The 21,550-nt window shown below is 40.6% G+C and overlaps 4 protein-coding genes across 5 annotated transcripts in view; 2 read left to right on the top strand and 2 right to left on the bottom strand.

Moving 5' to 3' along the window:
- LOC117499160 (amyloid beta A4 precursor protein-binding family B member 1-interacting protein-like) overlaps positions 1-21,550 on the bottom strand; it is a 611,089-nt gene that overhangs the window by 569,144 nt on the left and 20,395 nt on the right. The window lies entirely within an intron of this gene.
- Positions 1,945-8,866, bottom strand: arpc2 (actin related protein 2/3 complex, subunit 2). The gene is made up of 10 exons (XM_034151479.1): positions 8,643-8,866; positions 7,274-7,308; positions 6,910-7,022; positions 5,153-5,198; positions 4,775-4,961; positions 4,441-4,534; positions 4,216-4,342; positions 4,033-4,133; positions 3,099-3,199; positions 1,945-2,429 (listed from the first exon to the last, which is right to left on the bottom strand). The coding sequence occupies exons 1-10, from the start codon at positions 8,714-8,716 to the stop codon at positions 2,408-2,410; spliced, it is 900 nt and encodes a 299-aa protein (XP_034007370.1). The 5' UTR covers positions 8,717-8,866; the 3' UTR covers positions 1,945-2,407.
- Positions 11,670-13,580, top strand: LOC117499136 (C-X-C chemokine receptor type 2-like). Its single transcript, XM_034151468.1, has 2 exons — positions 11,670-11,758; positions 12,089-13,580. The coding sequence occupies exon 2, from the start codon at positions 12,091-12,093 to the stop codon at positions 13,150-13,152; it is 1,062 nt and encodes a 353-aa protein (XP_034007359.1). The 5' UTR covers positions 11,670-11,758; positions 12,089-12,090; the 3' UTR covers positions 13,153-13,580.
- slc19a1 (solute carrier family 19 member 1) lies at positions 14,024-21,101 on the top strand. The gene is made up of 7 exons (XM_034151453.1): positions 14,024-14,131; positions 15,020-15,082; positions 15,222-15,560; positions 16,384-17,131; positions 17,685-17,877; positions 19,679-19,820; positions 20,011-21,101. Exons 3-7 carry the CDS (start codon positions 15,288-15,290, stop codon positions 20,209-20,211), a joined length of 1,557 nt encoding a protein of 518 aa, XP_034007344.1. The 5' UTR covers positions 14,024-14,131; positions 15,020-15,082; positions 15,222-15,287; the 3' UTR covers positions 20,212-21,101.

Raw genomic sequence — 21,550 nt, 5'->3', positions numbered from 1 at the left:
CCACCTTGCGGGCGGGCGTGGACTACAAGTGTTTCAGTGCCCAATAGCGATAGCCTTAGAGGGCTACGCCAATACTCATAGAAGCTGGAGTTACAGTAGGTAACTTCAGTTGTTATGCCTGCTGTGACGTTACGTTACTCCGTTCTCCGCTTGTAATTATGTCTACAAGCTTCAAAGTTGTATTTATCATCTGAATTTGCCGAAACAAGTTTAATATTCTGAAAGCCAAGACTTTGTTTATTTGAAATCAGATACAAACAAACTGTAACGGACCCTGCCATGTTATATATGATTACTATACGCCTTACATTCTTAATTTCAGCAGAGGGAGGGGAAGCGGCGCTGTGGAAGAGCAGAGTGGCAAGTGAGAGCTGTCATCTTCCCTTTACAAGCTTAAAAAATGCCTGTAGCTAATGAGATTGAATATAACAATAACAAATAACAAAATATACACAGCTAGATCAGATCGCGTTTTAGATGCGACTTTAGAGTAGAGGGGAATTATTGAAACGGGATTCGTACAGTGTTCCGCGGCATCCGCCGCTGCGAAAATGTAGGGCAGGGCTCAAAAGTGGCAAATGGCCCCCTGGCCCCCCCGCTTCCGCTTCCGGCGCCCTTGACTGCATGCAAGATTTTAACACAACTAAATCGAATCCAATTTTAATTTCTCTGTCCCGTGTTTTTTATAAAGGATCACCTGACTCTGATGTATTTTTCGTTTCCAGATAAGCAAAAGCCTGAAGAGAAGGTGGCCCAGCAGCAGGAAGTGGTGAAAAAAGACACCCCCAAGAGCAAGAAAAGTTCCCCCGCTAACAAGTCCACTCCGTCCACTCCCCCTGCAGCAGTTGACCCCCACGATGCGTTGGCGGGAGATCTCATCAAGAAGAACGTCGTTAACAATGAAGCCGCTCCTGTTGCTCCAAGCCAAAAGAAAAAAACCTCTGAAAAAAATAAGAGAGATTCTTCCTCTTCGTCTTCTTCTTCCTCTTCCTCCTCCTCTTCTTCCTCTTCCTCATCCTCCTCTGACGAGAATAAAGATGAGAAGCCCAAGGAAGAAAAAGAGGGTGAGGGTGAGGGTGAAAAGACCAAAGCCTGAGTTATAATATATGCTATAAACCTGTGAAGCTACTTAAAGTTTGTCACTCAATAAATGATTTGAAAGTAAAATGCCCAGCCTTGTTTTATTTCCTCTCTTTTGATACATGACATTTGTGGCCATTTATTTCCTTTTATAATCTTCATTTACCTTCATACAATATACTTGAATTATTCACAAAGAGCATTGTTTCTCAAGCAGGGCGACTTTTGCATAAAACATGATTTAGACAAGTCTAGTTTGGGTTGAACAAATGATGACTATTGAAAGAGTACAGAAATGTCACTGTAAAACAATGGAATATTTTTCATTGGCACCATTTAGGCATTATTTAGTTTTAAAATTCTCAAGAAATATCATGATCTTGTCAAAAACACTACAGGAAACATTCAAACTAGAAATCTAAGGAATATATTGTAATAAGATATATTTTAAAACCACTTTATAAAGACCTTGAAACCAACGTTTATACAAAATACTTGCAATGTTTCTCAAGCAGGAATACTTTTGTATAAATTATGATTTAGACAAATGTTAAATATAACTTTAAATTATGTTAAGTAGTATGAATGCAAAAACTGCACTTATATGGTACTCCTAGTGAACAGATTGACTTGCATTTGAAACAAGTCATTATTTACGAGAAAAAGTGCCCGAATGTCAAAAGTATTTTGAAAATAGTTTTGAAAGACTTTGTTGAGCATTTCCAGTGTACAGCTCAGTTTATGCTCAAAATCATCATGTAGTTATTATGTATTAAACTTGTAATATTGTCAGAGGAAATAGGACAAAGAACCAAAGAACAGAAGTGGTTGTGAAAGAATAACAAAATGTCTTCATGCCAGAGATGCTTTTTTGTAAGAGTGATTTATTTTATTTTTTTCAAATGACAATGGTACAGACGACATGAAGCACAGAGAGGAGGAGAGGGGGGGTTGAAATCATCCGATGCGTGGATACTGCATGGTGAGGGGGTTGAGGGGCAAGCAAGAGTACCAAATGGAGTAAAAGATATCGTATCAAAAATTTCATTTTTTTTCATATATATATTTATATAGGACTAATAATTCTCTTTAACTACGCAAAGCAAGGAATACCCTTTTCCATTTATCTCGAGCCGAGGCTCTCCCTAAGCAGGGCCGACATTATTATTCATTAAAAAAAAGAAAGACGGGACATGTACGGGGGCTGGGCGGGGACATTTAGAGGCGTCCTGTGGTCCTGTCCGATGTGGCGTTTGAGTCTCAGTGTAGCGCGTCTGGGCGTGTCCACAGGGGTTTGGATTTCTCTGGTGGGGGGGGTGGGCAGGCCTCAGCGGGAGAACGTCTTTCCACTGAAAAGCAAAACAAAGACAAGATAAATACCACGGACAGGCGACAAGCAGACACGTTTTTTTTTTTTTAATCAATTCCCTACAGGAAGTTCTACCAACGTTTTCTAAATTAACCAACATGTGATACATTTCTATTTTCCAGAGAACATCTGACACTGTAGACACTCAGATTTCATGTGAAGTCTTTCTCCCTCTTCGAAACTCACGATAAAAGTGTCTACTGGGGGTTCTCTTCTTCCAGTTGCACATTAACTACAGAACAAAGACTCTCTGTCTATAAGCACTTTATATTTCCCAATTATTTCAGAGATAAGGGGCTAAAAAACTGAATATGTCAAGCTGTAAAGATTCCTTTCTGACTCACTTCAAACACTGCAAAAACACGGACACACCTCAAAAACACACAGAAAATAATGCAATGATAGTGTCTCAGAGCTGAATGTGGTAGTATTGTACTCTTCTGAAATAATGAAATAGCATAACAAGTCCTTATTTAGGATCTGAACAGTGCAAGAGGAGGCTGTAACACAACAAATCCTCAAATGGCATAAAAGAAGACCACTAATTCATGTCGGTGAGACTAGCCAAAATGTCGGTTGTTATCCTGTTTTTCCTTCTGCCTTTTAATCTGAGGAATAGTGTAGAATCGAGAGGTGGGGGACTACTCACGACATGGTCTTCATCTCCTTCTTCTCGGCGTCGGGGCGAGCGCGGTTCAGCACCTTGAGGAACTCTGACGTCTTGGCCCTCATGCGTGTGTGGATGTAGGCCTGCGGAGGAGAGGACGTTACGTATGATAAGGAGGTCCTCATGGCACAAACATTGTTTATTTATCAAACACACAAGATACAGATGTCAACTTTTTATGTGGAGACAATAGCAGGTGTTTTTACAAGGGTGTAATCACCCAATGCTTCAACCACTCATTAATCCATCAAGTAAGGCTCCGGCTGCCGGCATTTAAAGAACAACTCAAGAGCCGAAAACAATCCCCTGTCATGAGTCATGTGAAGAATGGCTTTAATTAGGTTTTACAGTCGAGAAGTCTCCATATCTTGTTTTTAAGTGTACAGTGATGCCCACGCGCTTCCTCAGAAAACCTGTATGATGAGAGCGTCGCCACCAGTCTGGACTCTGTCTGATCTCCCCTCATGGACAGACTTTCTACCATGAGAGTTACACTAAAGAGGCTGGGATGAACTTTACAAAAGGTTTTAGGACTTGTTTTGCATCCTGTGTTTAAAGCAGACTGACAGCCTGTTGTGCAAGTATTTGATAGGGCTCTCTTTATTTGTTTAGGGGCCTGAATTAACGTTGGGACCAAGAGAATGACAAAACCAGTTTTCTGAAAGTTCAAACATTTAGAGCGTGTGTTTTCCTTTACTTCAAAGCTATATCTGTAGCAAACAAATGTATTTTTAAACCTTTACGATACAATTTGTAAGCCAGGATATCTCTGAAGCTCTACAATACTTCATATAAAGCCTTTTAACTGATATTTAACAAATATTGGGCTTCCTGTGATTTGAATATGCATCAGTCCATATTTAGATTTCGATAAAAATACTGCAGCATTATTCTGTTGTGGTGAGGTGTCACTGACCTTGGAGCACTTTATGTGGTAGTGCAGGTAGTCCCTGAAGGTGTGGATGAGGTTGATGGTGTTGTCTCTGGCATTGGCATTGGTGTGACGAGGGAACAGGACTGTGAACATTGAAGCAGAGCGTCAGTATATGATAGGTAGATCAGTTAGAAGAGCTCCAGCTGGTATGTGACGCGCACTGACCGAAGGTGATGTATCCGATGTTGTCCCCGACAGCGGCGTCCGTGTCCTTCAGCTCCAGCGGGGGCTCCCGGTGGCTGAACAGCACCTGGGGGGCCGTGTGGCTGGCTCTCCGACCCTCTTTGAACTCCTACAGGGGGGACATTTACAAATATATGTTTTAAAACTTTAATATTAAACAAGAGACATAAAAAAAGAACACTGTTATATGCACGGGGCCTCACACACCTGCATGAAGACTTTGCCGATGATGACGTCGTCGTCGTCTTTGAACACCGTGCTGAACACCACCGTCACTCTGTCTTTCTTAGCCTCCAGATACCTGAGAGAAAGAAACGGTTTAAAAAAATGAAAATAGCTCAATTCCTCGATGACCTCTGTATGACTGTGTGTGAATGGGTGACAGCTGTATATGTAAAGCCCATTAAGGGGTTGTAAAGACTGTATAAAGCGCTATATAAAAGAACCATTTAGTTTAATTAAGGCAACAAAAGTATTGGTGAGGTCTAGGGAAACGTCACGGTTTGTGTTAGGCCTCTGAAACTGAAAAGCTCTCACGTACATGGACTCATCGTCTCTGTAGTGGACCACGGCCCTCTCCTCGCCCTCCTTGCCCTCTTCCTGAAACTTGAAGTACTTCTCGAACACGGAGGCGAAGCAGTTCCTCTTCAGCATCCCCGCCTGGTGGATCACCTCCTCTTTATTGGCTGGTAGCGCATCCAGGTCGTAGAGCAGGGACACGTTGTAGCCTGGGGAGGAAACGCAGCGACACTTTGATTGTACAAAATCTGACACTTTAATTTGAGTTTTTCTGAGAGAGGAACAGAGCTATCACAAGCTAACATCTACTTGGAAAATATGTTGTAGAAATGAGGAACAGAGAAACCATGCGGTGATTTAAAACTGATCTAATGTTAGCAGTACATTTGTGAGAACTTACCATCCTCTGTTGAAACCAGGAAGTCTCCATAGAGCCTCTTGAGCAGCTGTAATTAACAAACGACACTTATTTGAAGCAGTTCACCAGAAAACATGATAAAACAGCAAAAGAAAACCAGGATAAACATTTGAAAGGCTAAATCTTAGGCTGCGTTTTACTAAATAAAGCACAACGCGACGGTAAAAGCTTTTGAAAATTAGCTTGATTTTGCAAGGTGATGATACTTTGATGCTAGAAAAGAGAAAGGGTCCCGAGAGTGAAGAACATTGATAATTAAGTTCTTTCAAAGCCATCCTTTTATTCCTCGGGGCTAAGGAAGGGGGTTTAAGCGAGACAAGATAGGAGGACACTGTAGGAGGAGGGGAGGTATGTACTTTAACAAGAGGGGCCCCTCTAATGGATACCTGTTGCTGAGGAATGCAGCGAAAAAGACTTTGCAGTAATATGCAAATGTTATATCTTCGCTATGGGCGATAATGGAATAGAGTAAAGTATTCTTCCTCATTTTCGTTCAGCTCAGTTCTAACCAGAAAGGGGCCATATTTGTACTCTTGGTGGACTGATTTTGATTACCGTGAGTAGTGTTGCAACCATTGGATATAGAGAGCACAAGATGAAAATTATTATCTCTACTGTGGACAAAATCTTTTTCAAATAAATAAGCAATCTGTCCAATCTAAATGATCCAGAGTCGCCTAAATCTTCCAATAGACCCAAACTTAATCAACATTAGCCCACCAGGAGTACAAATAGTGGCATTTTCTGGGGAAAAGTGCCATGTTTGATACTGAAAATGACTCGATAACCCCCAGAACCACTCCAAAATTGTCCAAACCATTTTTTCACTATTTTCCACATAGGCTATAATTAGGGATGCTCCGATCGGGAATTTTGGCAGGATTTCTGCTTCACACACGTTGCTTACCGCTATTTTATTGTCTTTTTCGGACACCTTAAAATACCGCCAGACTGGTGAAGCCATTTTGGCGAGCTTGTCTTGCCGCGTACAGAGAAAAGTGTCATGTATTTTACGTCATGTGATCGGCTCTCCTGATCGGCCTTTATAGAGAGCACCGATCGATCGGCCGAGAGTGAATATCGGCCGATCGATCGGAGCATCCCTAGCTATAATGGGAATTCATTCTAATCAATGCAACTTGTCCTAATTGTGAAAATTGCTCAACATATGCAAGTTAGCATCCAGCAGTTTCTATATGCTGGGGACCCTTACTATACATTTCTAACCTAAAACTTTTATGGTACTCAACATTTCCGGACTACAGTCTGAATAACTGAATCTGATTCTTTTATCCCTCTGCTCTACAGTTTTAGGGAACAAGGAGGAAGTCTCTGGACGGCAGCCAACACACACACACACAGCGGCGGAGGCTGCTGCTCACAGTCAGCATTTCCTCGGCTGGGGTGAGTCACACACACTCACTTCCTGTTTCTACCAGAAGCCTCCGCAGCTGCTTTCTTCCTTACATGGCAACAGAGCCTCTGTGCAGAGGTGTGTGTGTGCAGATAGCAATCATGACCTCATTCTGACTTTTTAATACTCATTTTGACACCAAATCAGACGGAAATCAAGCTCATTCGCACGTTTGCCTATCAAAAAAGCTTTAAGTGTTGCAGCAGTTTGCATGGTGACAGCAGAAATGATCTTAATAATCAAATGTATATAATGAAAGCAACTCTGGACATGCACATGGAATATTTTGCAGGGGGTTTATTTGTGTTGCTCCCACATGTCATACCTCGTCAGCCCCATGCTCCTGCAGCTCCTTGTAGAACTTCAGGGAGATGCTGACCATCACTTTGGTCTTCTCCCCGTTGGGGTTGGAGATGTGGTACAGGACGCCATCGAAGTCTGCAGCAGAGAAAAACATTCTTTATGGCAACTTGGCTCGATTTTTAACAACTTAATTAGTAACCTCAATGCATTCCTGTATTTAAGATTATTTCAGTCAATTCGACATGTGTGATGTAACATTTAGTGTCATCTAGCAGCGATTACTGGCAGGACTGACCAACAGGGTTGATTTGCATAATAGGAACATCACTGCAGTGACAGCACAGCTAAAAAGAAAATATTTTGAGAGAGATAAGATATAATCTCACCTGCAAACGTTACATCGAGGCCCTCTGGCTTGGTGCTGCAAGGAGAAAAAAAAAGGATGAGGCATATGGAGGAATTTACATATTACTGTACAGTGTACATGCAATCTCTGTTAAAATGATCCCTCAGAATATCAACAAATGATGAGGAATTGCTTGCCATTTTAAGGCCTTACAAGATTTAGGAAGGTATAATCAGCATACTTTAAATATTTTCTGACATTTTAGACACTAAAACGACTTGGCGTGTAAACAATATTCATAAAATAGTAATACAATATTTGCAGGTATCATTAAGTCTGCCATTATATGATTTTGATTTAATTCAGGGGTCAACGATATATATGATAAGATAAGTATCGTAAGCCTACTTGTTACATGAATATGAATGTTGACATTTTCACTTTTGCATCCATAATTTGGGATATTTCATTGTATCGAAGTAGCTATTCAATTGAGAAAAGAATTAATCGATTATGAACATAGTTGTTGCAGCCCTGGATGCAACATCTGCCACAAAATCAATAACAGTTAATCACATTTCTTCATGCTCTGATTTCATTTTAACATGGATTTCTTAATGAATCACCTTGACAAAACCGTCTTTTCTTAAACCAGCAGAACACTATCAAGGGGACTCTCAGTTAAGTTGTACATTTCGACTTTTACTCAGGGGTTTCTGCAGCAGCTTGTCCAAACTGTAAGGAGCTGCAGCAGCACAGACGAGACTCAGCTTGACTACAGGAATGCGGAAGCTGCAGAGGGGCGATGGTTAGCTAACATGCAGCCGCTAACGGGTCAATCAGATAAGACTTAATTTAATAGAATCAACCAACTTTAAATTGCACATGTCCAGCCCTGCGTTGTTGTCATGTTTAATGTTGTGGTTTGACATCAGGATATCCAGCAGTCCATTATTAACGAGCTTAACCACACACACTGCGGTCTGCTAGCTACTGTTAATGATATGCAACCTCGTAAAACGTTTAATTTAACATTTGTAGGGTAAGTAGTTGCACAATTATAAAATATATTCTATATTTTACCCCCAGGGATTCTGGGAAAGCAGCCAGGGGAGATTACAAATGATAATAGGGGTTACAAATGGTGTCACAACACTGCCCGTGGTCAGCAGACACACCCCAGCTTTAGGCAATCCAGTCACGGACTATCAGCCAGATAATTCACGGTGTTATATTTCGGTAATTTTCACAACAAATGCGACCAATTAGCTGATTTGTGCAAAGCTGCAAACGCTGCATCCGAACACCGCTGTGCTTCATTAAAAGCAGCTTCATCTTCGGCAGAAAGCTAAAGGGGAAGCTAGCTGTCGTTAGCTCAATGCTAGCCAGGTGTAACAATGATTTCTTACCCGTTGGACGCGCCGTCAAACTTCAGCGACAGCGTCTCTTCTATAATGCGGTTATTGATCTCTAACAGGATCATGGCGGCGGACACCGGTGCGAGGAAAGGGGGAAGATCGGTGCTATTAGGTGGGATTAACCGCTTTGTGTCAAATTCTGCTAATTTTTTTCTTCCCTTGACAGACCGAACCGCTTCCGTCGAGGCTACTTCCGCCTGCCACTTCCGCGTATTTTACAATCAGGACCCCAACAGATGAGGGGGTCGCAAGGATGCCTGTCGTTAATTCCTAACTAGGATATTTGTCAAAATCAGAAACAGGTTATTTGCCAAGTAGATTTAAACCTCTATGGTTTAAACATGCGAGGAATTTGCCTTGATGTACATGGTGCATACATAAAACACAGTTAAAGAAGATTACAAAGTAAGAAAAACAAACAAAACAAAAATTAAATATAAAAAATATATATATTATACGATAAGATATAGAACATATGTACATGAAATCAAGATATACGAAAAACCAAGTACTGTATACTATTGCAAAGTACTTAGAATAAATACAAAATGAGTGCAGTATTGTTGTGGAAAGTGGAAAGCTGTGTAGATAGAGGGGTAGAATTTATCTAAATAAACTGGTCAGCTTTTAAATGAATGGATGACGGAGATTAACTACGTTGTTGTTCTGTTTTGCATCACCAACATGTCCAAATACTGCTATACAAAACAGGTTATTGCTTCTTCAAAAACATATTTATTCAGATCATAATTCATATATTGATTCTACACTTAAATTATTTGCTTTCTTCTTGAACATTTAACTTTTTAATTATTGCTGTTCTAACTACTTAAGCCTCAATTAAATATTTTTAATTTAATAGTCACATCAGCATTGGCCCAGATTCCTGTATGCACCAAAAGTCACTTGATTTTTGGTAATTGTTGTGGTTTACTCATAATTATATGTATTAAAATAGATAGTAAACAAAGTCATATTACCAATGGTTTGCTCATTTATGGTACATGTTGAACAAGGATTATAAAGTCTGATATATTTTAATTTTAAAGAACAGCAGTCGACAATACCTGAAATAATAATAATATGAATTAATTGATGGTGATGTTAGTTGTAAACTCTACTACCAAAGAGACATCTCAAATCAAAGATGGTTTTATTTAAATACATTTTCAAGTCATGCATTCATGAATGCAGGCTTTTACTTGTAATGATGTATTATAATGTGTTAATATGATCTCAAAATGTAAAATATTATACATGTATATCCCAAAGGACTATAGAAAACAAACAGTGAGGACGGCAAGGTGGGGACAGCAGAATACTGTCCAAAAGGCTGACCTTTGTCAAATAAAGAAACTCATAAAAAGTCTTATCTTATAGAAAAAAAACCTGAATACTGCCACACTCCCAACATAAACTAAATTCCAAGCTAGTTGGGGATTTAAAGACATGCAGCTTTATGCAGGAACTTATGCAAAAACAACATTTTTGATAAGAAGACAGATTATTAAGTAATAACACATCATAATGCTGTAATTTTTAAAACTCTTTCTTACATCCCGCTAATTTATATTGTAATTAAGTATGTTTTAAAGGGAGAAGCTCAGAACTTCATGTAGTTTTATAAAAGTGATATTGTATTGCTGTAGTGGAGTTGTTTAAATATACCAATAAATCCTGAATTCTTATAATGAATCTGCATTATTATTTATTTGTATTACAGAACTTACAAAACAGCAAAAACAAAAGACTTGTTTTTTCAGCTAAAAATTAAAAACCGGCCATGCTGGTTGGGGGACAGTCATGCTTCCTGACGGATGGACATAAGACACTGCTGTCTTTTGTGGAGCCTTTAAGTCTTCGTTATGAGACAGCTGGAGGGGTGAAATGTTAAATATTGTGCAATTTTCTACTCTCACCACCGGAATAAAGTTATTTACTGAGCCAAAAGGAGTCATTTTGTGTCTAGTTTGACTTTATAAAGGAGAGGTGCGTCAGTGTGGCCCTTTCATCAGCTTCCTCCTCTGTCATTACCAGGAAAGTGCACAGACATTTTAAGAGGCTGTTGCATTAACCTGTCAAAAGAAGAAAAACAACAAATATTTTTGTTGAATTGCAGACAAGCAAACATATGAATCAATGACACTCAGTGAACTTCAGAATCCATTGCAGTCAGTTTAATATACATTCAACTGTGCATTACGTTGGCTCTGCGTTGTCCGACCGAGGCATGGACCGAGGCATGGGTATCAAAAATAACAAGTTTTGAATATATGGGGATTTATTAAGTCTAACTTAAGCAATTACTGCCAACTAACATTAGTTTTACCACATTTTCTCTGCACTCTTACTTTAACTTTATTCATTAAAACAGAACACCTGGTAACTTATTAAAGCAGGACTCTCAGTATGGGAAAAAAACAGGGGAACAATGCTGGACTTATGCAACAGTAAGAATGAGAACAAAACACCTAACTCATTTCCAGAAAATGTCACAATAAAACACCTTACGTGCGGTAAGGGCCGGCCCTTGGCATGGCATAGCACACACACACACACACACACACACACACACACACACACACACACACACACACACACACACACACACACACACACACACACACACACACACACACACACACACACACACACACACACACACACACACACACACACACACACACACACACACACACACACACACGAGCATCAGAGCCCCCTTTAAAATGTTAATTCTTTACTTGTATTTCATGTGCATTTATGATAACATTTTCTATGTTTTTTTAAAGGGCAATTCCTGAGAAGAATTGGAGCACAAAAACAGTCTATTCATTTATTTCTGCTCGTCTTACTGCTTCTGCGTTACTTCTATTTTAAAGAGAACCCAGCAACAATCATTACTTTCACTATTAGTACCGAGGCTTTTTTATCATGTCAAAATGTTTCCCAGAAGAAAGGTATATTGCAGCAAAAACATTTGACACACATGTGCCGTAACATATTGGGTAAGGAAACAGGACATTGGGTCAACTCTCCGTAAAACATTAAAAGGGGCTCTGAGTGGCATTTAGGGGGAGAGCTGCGGTCGTCTTCAAAGTCCAAAGGTGAGTGCCTGAACTAGTTTATTATCATATGTGTTAAAGGGAGACTATTTTATAAAGCGATAAAGGCCAATTGTCTTTGACCCTTCCAAAAACTAGTATTGTGCATAATTTTTTTATTGTTTGCACCTTTTCTAAGTTGAATTTTGTCTGACGCTATACCAAGAGGGAAGGCAGCATAGGGGTTTGAATGCTTTACTAAATATTTTTAAAGGAATATTTCCCCCCAAAAATGGTGGTATATCAATTAGGCACTGTGTTATCTTCAGAGAACTTTGTTGAATGTGCTGCAACTGTTTGATCTAATGCTCTCAATCTGTTTTCCACCTATAGTCATGTCGTACTTCTTGAACTATGAGGAATTATTTCCGAATTATACCATCCATGAAAATCACACGCCCTACGTTGTGGATCCAAAGACGTTATCATGTGAGACAGAACCGCTGCCTGCGACACCAGCTCTCACGCTGTGTCTCATCCTCATAGCCATCTTTTTACTGGCCATACCGGGGAACCTGTTGGTTGGATGGGTGATCGGCACCAGCAGACAGGCGCTGACTCCATCGGACGTGTACTTGTTCCACCTGACGATAGCAGACGGTCTGATGGCCCTCACCATCCCGTTCTGGGCCATCGCGTTGCTTAAAGGATGGATCTTTGGGGACTTCCTGTGCAAGTTCCTCAACCTCGCCTTCGATGCAAACTTCTACACCAGCATCCTTTTCCTGGCCTGCATTAGCATCGACCGTTATCTGGTGATCGTGCACACGAGTGAGAACGTCGGGACTCGACAGAGGAAGAGCAGCCGGCTCTTGTGCGCGGCCGTTTGGGCCTTCAGTTGGGCCCTCGCTCTTCCCGCTCTTTTCAACGACGCCTTCAAGCGAGCCTCGGACTCAGAGAGGATGCTCTGCCACGAAACCTTCGACATCGGCAGCGCCACCTCATGGAGGAATGTCACACACGGTTTCCGCCATATTTTTGGCTTTTTGCTCCCTCTGTTTGTGATGATATATTGCTACAGCGTCACCATCGCCAAGGTGCTGCACAGTCGATGTTTCCGGAAGCACCGGGCCATGAAGGTCATCATAGCTGTGGTGGTGGTGTTCCTGCTTTGCTGGATGCCGTACCACACGACCATGATTGTGGACATCCTCATGAGGACGGATCTGATTAGTTTTGACTGTGCTTTGAGGATGGCAGTTGACCGGGCTTTGGTGATAACAAACAGCCTGGCTCTGTTCCACAGCTGCATCAACCCTGTCCTCTACGCCTTCGTGGGAGAGAAGTTCAGGAAGAAGATGATGCCGCTTTTTCAGCAGAAAAACAGACAGGATCGGGTGTCTAGGACCAGCAGGTCCACATCGCAGACCTCAGAAGGCAACGGAGCTGTTCTCTAAACCTCAAGTCAAGTCAAATATATTTCACAAATTCTCTCCTTTCATTTTTTGCTGCACTGCTGCCATCTATTGAATGTACTGTTGTTTACATGTCTACTATTGAACCGTCTCACTTTTCCAGCATCTGATTTCTTCTTAATCACCGTGACTCTGCTTTCATAAATCCAATGTTTCTGTGTTTATTGAAAAGCTGTGAAGTATGTAAAACTGTTATATAGGCCTACTGTAAATACTGCTGGTTTGTCAGTAAAACTCCAGAAATGTTTAGAAATGCTATTCACATTTCATGATCTGATATGTTCTTCATTACAAATAAAAGGCTTTGCAATGTTATCTGCACTGAGTTACACAATATTAACACTTCGAGCGATAGAATTACTAACAAAGAATGACTAACAAAGCACTTATATACTAATAAAGGACTGGCTTATCTAAAGCCAGTTGAGTAGCACTTGAAATGTTTTGGCTCTATGAAACCTGATGTACTTATATGATTCTGTTTTCTTCAAGTTTGTATCTTCTTGGTCGAATGCACTTATTGTAAGTCGCTTTGGATAACAGGGTCAGCTAAATGCAATGTAATGTAATGTAACATTATCAGTTATGTATAATATTGTAACATCATATTGTTATGCAACATGTAATGAATTTCATATTTTATCATAAGAAGTATCTTTAAATATTTGTCTTGGTTAAAGTTTTTATCCAGCAGAGGGCGAGCAAAACACTTGCAAAATAAAAAAAAACGAACTATTGCACGGACATAATCGTCACTGTGTGTCTTCTTACATCGTATTATATATTTATAAATCCAGTTTAATTCACTTTTAGTTGAGAAATCAGGGTTTTACCAGCTTTGTCGCAGCAGTTAAATTGCTGAACTACATTTCCCAGAACTCCTTGCGATGACAGAAGAGCATGCTATCAGAGACTGGGGCAGCTAAAAATTAAACTGCTGCATTCAGATGGACCACACGAGGTATGAGACGTTTTATCAATTCCTTGCATACTAAAAATGACAAACAACTATAAAGTGTTTTCTTGACATGTAGCCAGCATGTTGTTTCGTACACGGGCTGTCAGTTACTTTCTCTGAAGCTAATGTTTTTATCATTTTTGTGGCGAAAAACAGCAAAGAGACTGCATTGTTGTCATAGTTGTACACTGTTAGCCAGCTTGCTAGCTAGCTATAACTTCGCACCTGGGTCATAAGTGCTATTAAGCGATTGTACGCATTTTAGTGTCGTTGTGACACAGAAACAATATAACCTTTTAGCACTGTTAGCTCATTAGCAGCTAACTCACTGTGTTTACTATGCACTGCTTGTGTAACTTGTTTGCTTTGCACCTAAAAAAATTGACACGTAACGTCAGGCCAAGAAATCCATCTCTCAGGAGCACATTTCCATTTTAATTGTAATGTGTTGACATATGTTTATAGATATTTCGTTTTTTATCTTGTTTCATTTTTATTTATTACTTTTTGAGCAATAGATATGCTGTAACAAGCGCATTTGCCCACCGTTTAATCAATAAAGTGTTATCTTATCTTTACTGAACAGTTTGTTGGAAAGCCCTGATTTTTGTTTGACAGAAAAAGGGTAAATAATCCAAGTTCCAGTTTATTCAACTAATTATTTGCATACTATTTTATGAATAGTTTTTGACTGCTGGGTCTAACAAAACAAGCTGTTGTGATGGGCATTTTCCAGTGTCTCTCATAATTTATATACAAAATAAGCCACATATTTATTGTCATCATTTTTAATTGTAGCCATGTTAAAGAAAATTAAGCTACAGTGTAATGTCACCTTTCTGCACAGTGTCAAAATAGTCTGATTTACTGACAACATTGTTATCTTTTCAGGTTAACAATGACACCAGACCAGGCCGCTGGATAGAAAATGTCACAGTGTGGAATGGAGCAAAGGTCAACATTTTCTTCTACATGCAAATGGCAGCATGTCGCATTTTAACCACCCTACTAAATGGATATATTTACACCATTCCTGTCATGGAGACGAAGTCTGGTTGAACCCCACAACATTTTGTTTCCTCATTTCATTTAGGCTGCTGACAAAACAAATCCTCACATGGTGATTTAACTCGGCAGGAAATAGAAACACTGCATCACAATGGTCGCTGATGACACAGCAGGGAGTGGGGACAGATCAGAGGGGGAAAAAGAGATGGACTTGAAGGAAGATGGAGACGTGGAGATGGTCGTTCCTGCTTCCGAGGACCCGTCTCCCCCCGAGGGTCCCACAGAGGCAGCCATAGAGCCAAGGAAGTGGAAATGGGGCGTAATATTCCTGTGTTTCTTTGGGTTTATGTCATCGATAAAGCCCGGGGAGCCTTTCATTACACCATATCTACTCAGTACTGAGAAGAACTTCACAAGGCAAGAGGTAAGTGGTGGCATGTTTAAAAAAATAAATAAAAATGAAATACAGGATATATCTCAGTCATTGTATTGCAGAGTTAATATGCAAGATATACTAACTTGAAAGTAAAGAAGTAAAGTTAACCCGTAAGAGTCTTTCGTAAGGTTGTCTATATGCAGTTAGGCACTCATTACACAGCACTTTCAATGAATGTCCTGTGGAGACTGAGAGTCTGCTGATCCATCTTACTGCAGGTCAAAGTTCACATTTCTCCAAACTGCTATGTGAAAAGTGGATCGGGGACTTTTAGAGTTTCTTTTTCTCAAATTGACCTCATACCAAGATTTGATTTCCTGTAATCTAGAAACTAGACATTTCCTGAAACTAGATGTTGAAAACACTCTATGTTAGGCAATTTTACAGCCAAGCCATAGTGCTTATTTTCAAGAAATAAGCTGCTCCTGACTTAAATTGTAATCAGCTGGGATTACATATGTATACAGCATTGTTATGGATAAAAGTCAGACATGACCTGTTCTATATAAACCAACTTCACTATGTCTCCAATATGCAGGAACAAATGTACGTTATCCTATATTCTTCTTGTTTAAAAGTTCAATTTTCCAGATTAATTGTACCAAGCAAGCATGGAATAAACTCCACAAGCATTTTAAGGAGTTTGTAGTAGTGCTTACATGTTATAATACATTATATTGCATCAATTTAATCAGAAGTGCACCTATCATTTTTATTTGCTCCTCTGCGTATAATACAGTACCACAAACATGATGTGAACTAAATTTGTAGCCTTCACCCGCCTCGCTGATTTATTAATTGACTATTCCAGGTGACCAATGAGATCACTCCTGTGCTGACGTACTCCTACATGGTTGTGCTGGTACCGGCCTTCCTGCTGACCGACTTCCTGCGCTACAAGCCGCTCCTGATCATCCAGGGCATCAGTCAGGTGGCCATCTGGATCCTCCTGCTGCTGGGCACTACCCTCCTACAGATGCAGTTCATGGAGTTCTTCTACGGCATCACCATGGCGTGCCGCGTGGCGTACTCCTCCTACATCTTCTCCATGGTCAGCCCCGCTCTCTACCAGCGAGTGGCGGGATACTCGCGCTCCGCTGTCCTCCTGGGGGTGTTCACCAGCTCGGTGCTGGGACAGATATTCATCTCTGTCGGCCGAGTCAGCTTCTACACCCTCAACGCCATATCTATAGGCTTCGTCAGCTTTGGTCTGATGCTGTCCATGTTCCTCCCCTGGCCTAAACGCTCCCTGTTCTTCAACCGGACACAGAATCAGGAGCAAAAGGAAGTGGCGGCAAAGTCAGAAGTGGCCCTCATGAACCCGAAAGAGAAACCCAAGTCACGCTGGAGGGATTCTGTGTTACCGCAGATGCTGCTGGAGCTCAGAAATGTTGTGAGGAAGCCCAACCTGAGGCTCTGGTCCCTGTGGTGGATCTTCAACTCCACCGGGTACTACCTGGTCCTGTTCTACATTCACATCCTGTGGAACAAAGTCTACCCGGCCACGGAGAACAAGAACGTTTATAACGGGGGAGTGGAGGCAGCTTCTACCCTGCTGAGTGAGACTTTTATTCAGATACAGTTTGTATTTGTGGTTTTGCACAATTTGAAAACCAACATAACAGAGAACCGATGATATACAGTGCAGGAAGACACACTGGGCTTATTTAAAGCCTCTACCTAAATAATGCCATAATGAGAAAAACATATGCGTGCCTCTGCATAATGTCAATATTAACCACCAAGACAACAATATTGCGTTGAATCCAGAGATCAAAGTCTGAGGAATTACGTCAGTTGTGAAAACGATGTTGACTGCTCGTTAAACTTTTTATTCTGCTTAGCGGTTACTTCATGTTTCGTCATCCTTAATGGCCCTTTAATCAGCTGTAACGAACAAAGGTAGCAGTTTAAATAACCTGGAATTCGTGCAAGCAGTAAAAGTTATGTTGTAAAAAAAGAAACGGCTAAGTAAATAATGAACAAAACTTCCATATAAATTGAAGTTAATCTCCTGGTTTGAACAAAATCTCTTTACTTTTGTTAAGCAAACAGATGAAACACATTGATGGCTACTACAAGAGTTAAATGGACGTCTCTCTCTCCCTGCAGGTGCAATCACCTCCTGCGCCGCCGGCTTTGTGACGATCCGCTGGAACGTGTGGTCCGAGCTGGTGATTGGCATCATCACAGCGCTGCAGGCGGCTCTGCTGCTCCTCATGAGGACCACCGACAACATCTGGATCTGCTACGCCGCCTACGTCCTCTTCAGAGGCTTCTACCAGTGCCTTGTGCCCATTGCCACGTGAGTCACAATTAAAACACGTTATCAAAACACATTTTTGATTGATTAGGGGTGTAACGGCCCCTACACACGGCGGCATGCGTTGAAGCTTCAACGCTTCTGCCCATTCACTTTTTATATTATATGTAGGGGTGTAACGGTTCACAGAATTCACGGTTCGGTACGTACCTCGGTTTGGGGGTCACGGTTCGGTACGGGTTCGGTACAACAAGAAAAAGCTAAAAAAAGTCCCAAATGCCTAATTCCAGGTTTCTTGTTATTTATTTTTAAACAGTAGTGCAAGTTTCAGTTTAAAAATAAGGAACTCTAACATTTTGAATAATTAACTTTATTACACAGTTAAAAACAAACCACACACACTCAGATGGCAAAATATTACAAAATAAATAATAAAGTGTTTCAAGCCGTTGAAATATGCCAATAGCTTCCGTTATTTATTTTGGTTTCTCGGCTTTCATGTCTATTGGCTTCTTAAAAACAGCGGGGATAAGCTGTTGAACTGTCTTTTGCCGGGCTCCGGTGATTGCCAAATCTGGGTGATGCCTTCTGATATGATTTAGCATGTTTGGCGTGTGTTACCATTAGCATACCGCACCGCTGTCCAACAACGCCGGCACACCGTCCTCGTCCGATCCACCACTCGCACTCCATCGTTATTGTAGTCCACAGGGAACCCGAAATGTTCCCACACAGCTGATTTAAAAGAAGCAGGTGGGTCTTCTAGCTCCTGTGTGTTATCTGAACTCGCCATACTAACTTTTATTCTTCTTGTATTTTGTTCGTTTTGTTGTTGTGTTTCTTCTTGTTCTTCATTTGTTGTTTAAAGGAAACCTATCATGCTATATTTAAATGATATATTGTAGGGCCATACCTATATAAGGTATATTTATACGTTTCTGTTTTCAAAATACCAAACAGATCATGCATTTTAGCCATGCCTCATTTTGCTCTATGTGCTGTTTGCTGTCTACGGGTCTGATTCTGCTGACCACGCCCCCCTGCAGGAGAGGGGAGACGTGCTCTGATCAGCTGCTGGGCTGTCAGAAGAGGGGGAGAAAAAGAGATCTCCGTCCTCGTATTTTATTATATAGAGTCGTTATTCATTTGTTTTAAAGCTCAATAAATAACAAAGAAGACCTTTGACCGGCACTTTTCTAATTTTGTCCGGAAGATTTAAACTTTAACGGACATCTTGACCGGCGAAACAAACTGAAACTGAAACTCTGCCGCACGGTCCCCTCGTTCCTTGGAAGAGGCGGAGAGGTGGGTGTTTGTCATCTGCTGGTGGACTAACCGGAGAGAATTACAGTGCTTGCCTCGACGGGGAGGGATTGCATTGCAGCGGGAGCAAACGCTTGCCTCGGGGAGGGAGAAAGAAAGCCACAGCGGAGAATAAACAGAAGGGTAACCATGGTAACCAAGTCTTCTTCGCTGCTTTTGTGGCAGACTACAGCGCCACTTAGAGGCCTGTCATATGTACTACAGCGTCTCCAGCGCCTCCTCCTGATTGGTGGAGTTGGCCCAATAGCCGTAGCGCCACCGTCCTGACGTCAGGACAGTGTTCAAATCTGGATCAGTTTTTATCAGATCCGTTGCAGCCCCTTTTTTAGAGATTTGGGTATGGAGGAAAATAGAGAGGGTTGTGTTTTCTGTAATGGATACTGCCCTGAGTAATGACAGACTTTTTTCCCACTCATAAAAAAATGTGCCGCACCGTGACGTCCGAACCGTGACGGTACGGGACGAATATGGATACCGTTACACCCCTAATACTGATGCATCCGTTCTTTAATCCTCACAGGTTCCAGATAGCCTCGTCTCTCAACAAGGAGCTGTGTGCCTTAGTGTTTGGCATCAACACGTTTTTTGGGACCATACTGAAGAGCATCATCATCCTCATATTTGCTGACAAGAGAGGCCTGGGGCTGGAGGTTCACTCTCAGGTAAAACAGACATTAATTACCTGAACGCTGGCAGTGTGTGTCCTTAGATGTGCCTCATACCACCAGTACATCAATTAGTAAGCTTTTATTTCACATTGTTACTTTAGCTTGTGTATTATGGTGATTAACGCGATAACATTTTTAAAATGCTTGACTCCACTCATTTAAAGATGTCTCGTTTCTCTTACAGTTCCTGGTGTACTTCGTTTACTTCACCATCCTCACCGTGGTCTATCTGGTCTGCGCCGCTGTGGTCATCATCCGTCACTATAGAAACGAGGCCAGGGAAGGGGGCGGGGCCGACAAACAGGCCACGCCCACAGAGCTCAGCCCGGTGACTGCGGACTCAGAGGTAGAACCTTTATCTAACGGCAACAGTGCCAAAGCTTAACGACAGGAAGTGTTTTCGACGAATATCTGACGTACATGAGTTTTTACTGGGTCTGATGTCCACAGAGGAGACTAAAGTGAGTCTTAATCATTAAGTGCCTTCATGAAACTTTTTGTAACTGAAAAGAGTACATTTTACTTGTTTTATTACTTTATACCAAGACAAATCATCTTAAGCACAGGGCGTTTTATTTCGTTTTTTTTTTTTACAGGATGCTGATCTGTACTGTTTCACTGATCTAAAACGCTGCGCCATGATTACTATGTGATCACTCTAAAACAGCTTTTCATTCACACTCCTATCCTACCTAATGTTACAAATAATAATAAGTGCCATTTTGAATAATTTTTTGATATTTTTTAGTAAGATACAGTTTACCTTTCTGTATTAAAAAAAATCCCATTTTACATAATTTTCGTATAATCAGATTAATTTAAGATGCAGATTTTATGTAGCATGTTATATAGTGTGATTTATTTGTATTGAATATTTCGGACAATAGGAAAACGTAGCAGCAGTCAGTAGTTTTGCTGCTTATTGGCTCATTTTTGGTCCAAGTCCAACTGTTTTCTTTAATAAAAACCTGCAGGAAAAAGAACAGAGAACATAGGAACACATGAAACTATTATTGATGAAACAGGAACCACAGACATTCAATAATTTTATAAAAATGCTGATTTTTGTCCCTTATTTTAACACAAGGAATTTTGTTTTGACTTGCATACAGAATGTATTATAATTATTGATTGAAATCATTGTTGAAATATAATGTGACTGTGAATCTGTCCGACTGCTGTAAAGGAAAAACACTGACTTTAATCAAATGTTTATTTCTTCTTCTTTTTTTTGTCACAAATAAAATAACCTTTGGTGGAAAAAAAAGACTTTAATATATATATTTTTTATAACATGAATCTATTCCCTGATACTGAATGTGTTGCTAAATTGTCAATTTCAAGGATAATGCCGGTAAAAGATATACAAGTAAAAAATGTTAGATGTTGATAATTGACTTTCTTTGTAAGAGTTGTTTTTTCAGCTGCAGCCTCAGCATGAAGACAAGAGACTCCACCGATTATTTGTTTCTCTGCGTTTCTTAGGAGGTACATTTTTGTTTTGTTGCTACAGCTGAACACTGGCGTCTGACAACATATCTTTTTTTAAATGTTAAACTGCTCATCTTCAGGTTCATATTAGTATTTTTACCTCGGTCACATGTCTCCATGCTTTAATGACCAAAAAGGTATTTATTTGTCTCATACTGCAGCACCTCTTTTCACCCTCTGTCTGAAACAAATATACAATATAATCTGCAAGGTAATTTATAGGGTTATTCATA

Source organism: Trematomus bernacchii, unplaced genomic scaffold (genome assembly GCF_902827165.1).
Source record: "Trematomus bernacchii unplaced genomic scaffold, fTreBer1.1, whole genome shotgun sequence".
Taxonomy (NCBI): domain Eukaryota; kingdom Metazoa; phylum Chordata; class Actinopteri; order Perciformes; family Nototheniidae; genus Trematomus; species Trematomus bernacchii.
The sequence above is the reverse complement of the archived record's forward strand: the minus strand, read 5'-3'. Positions and strand labels throughout refer to the sequence as shown.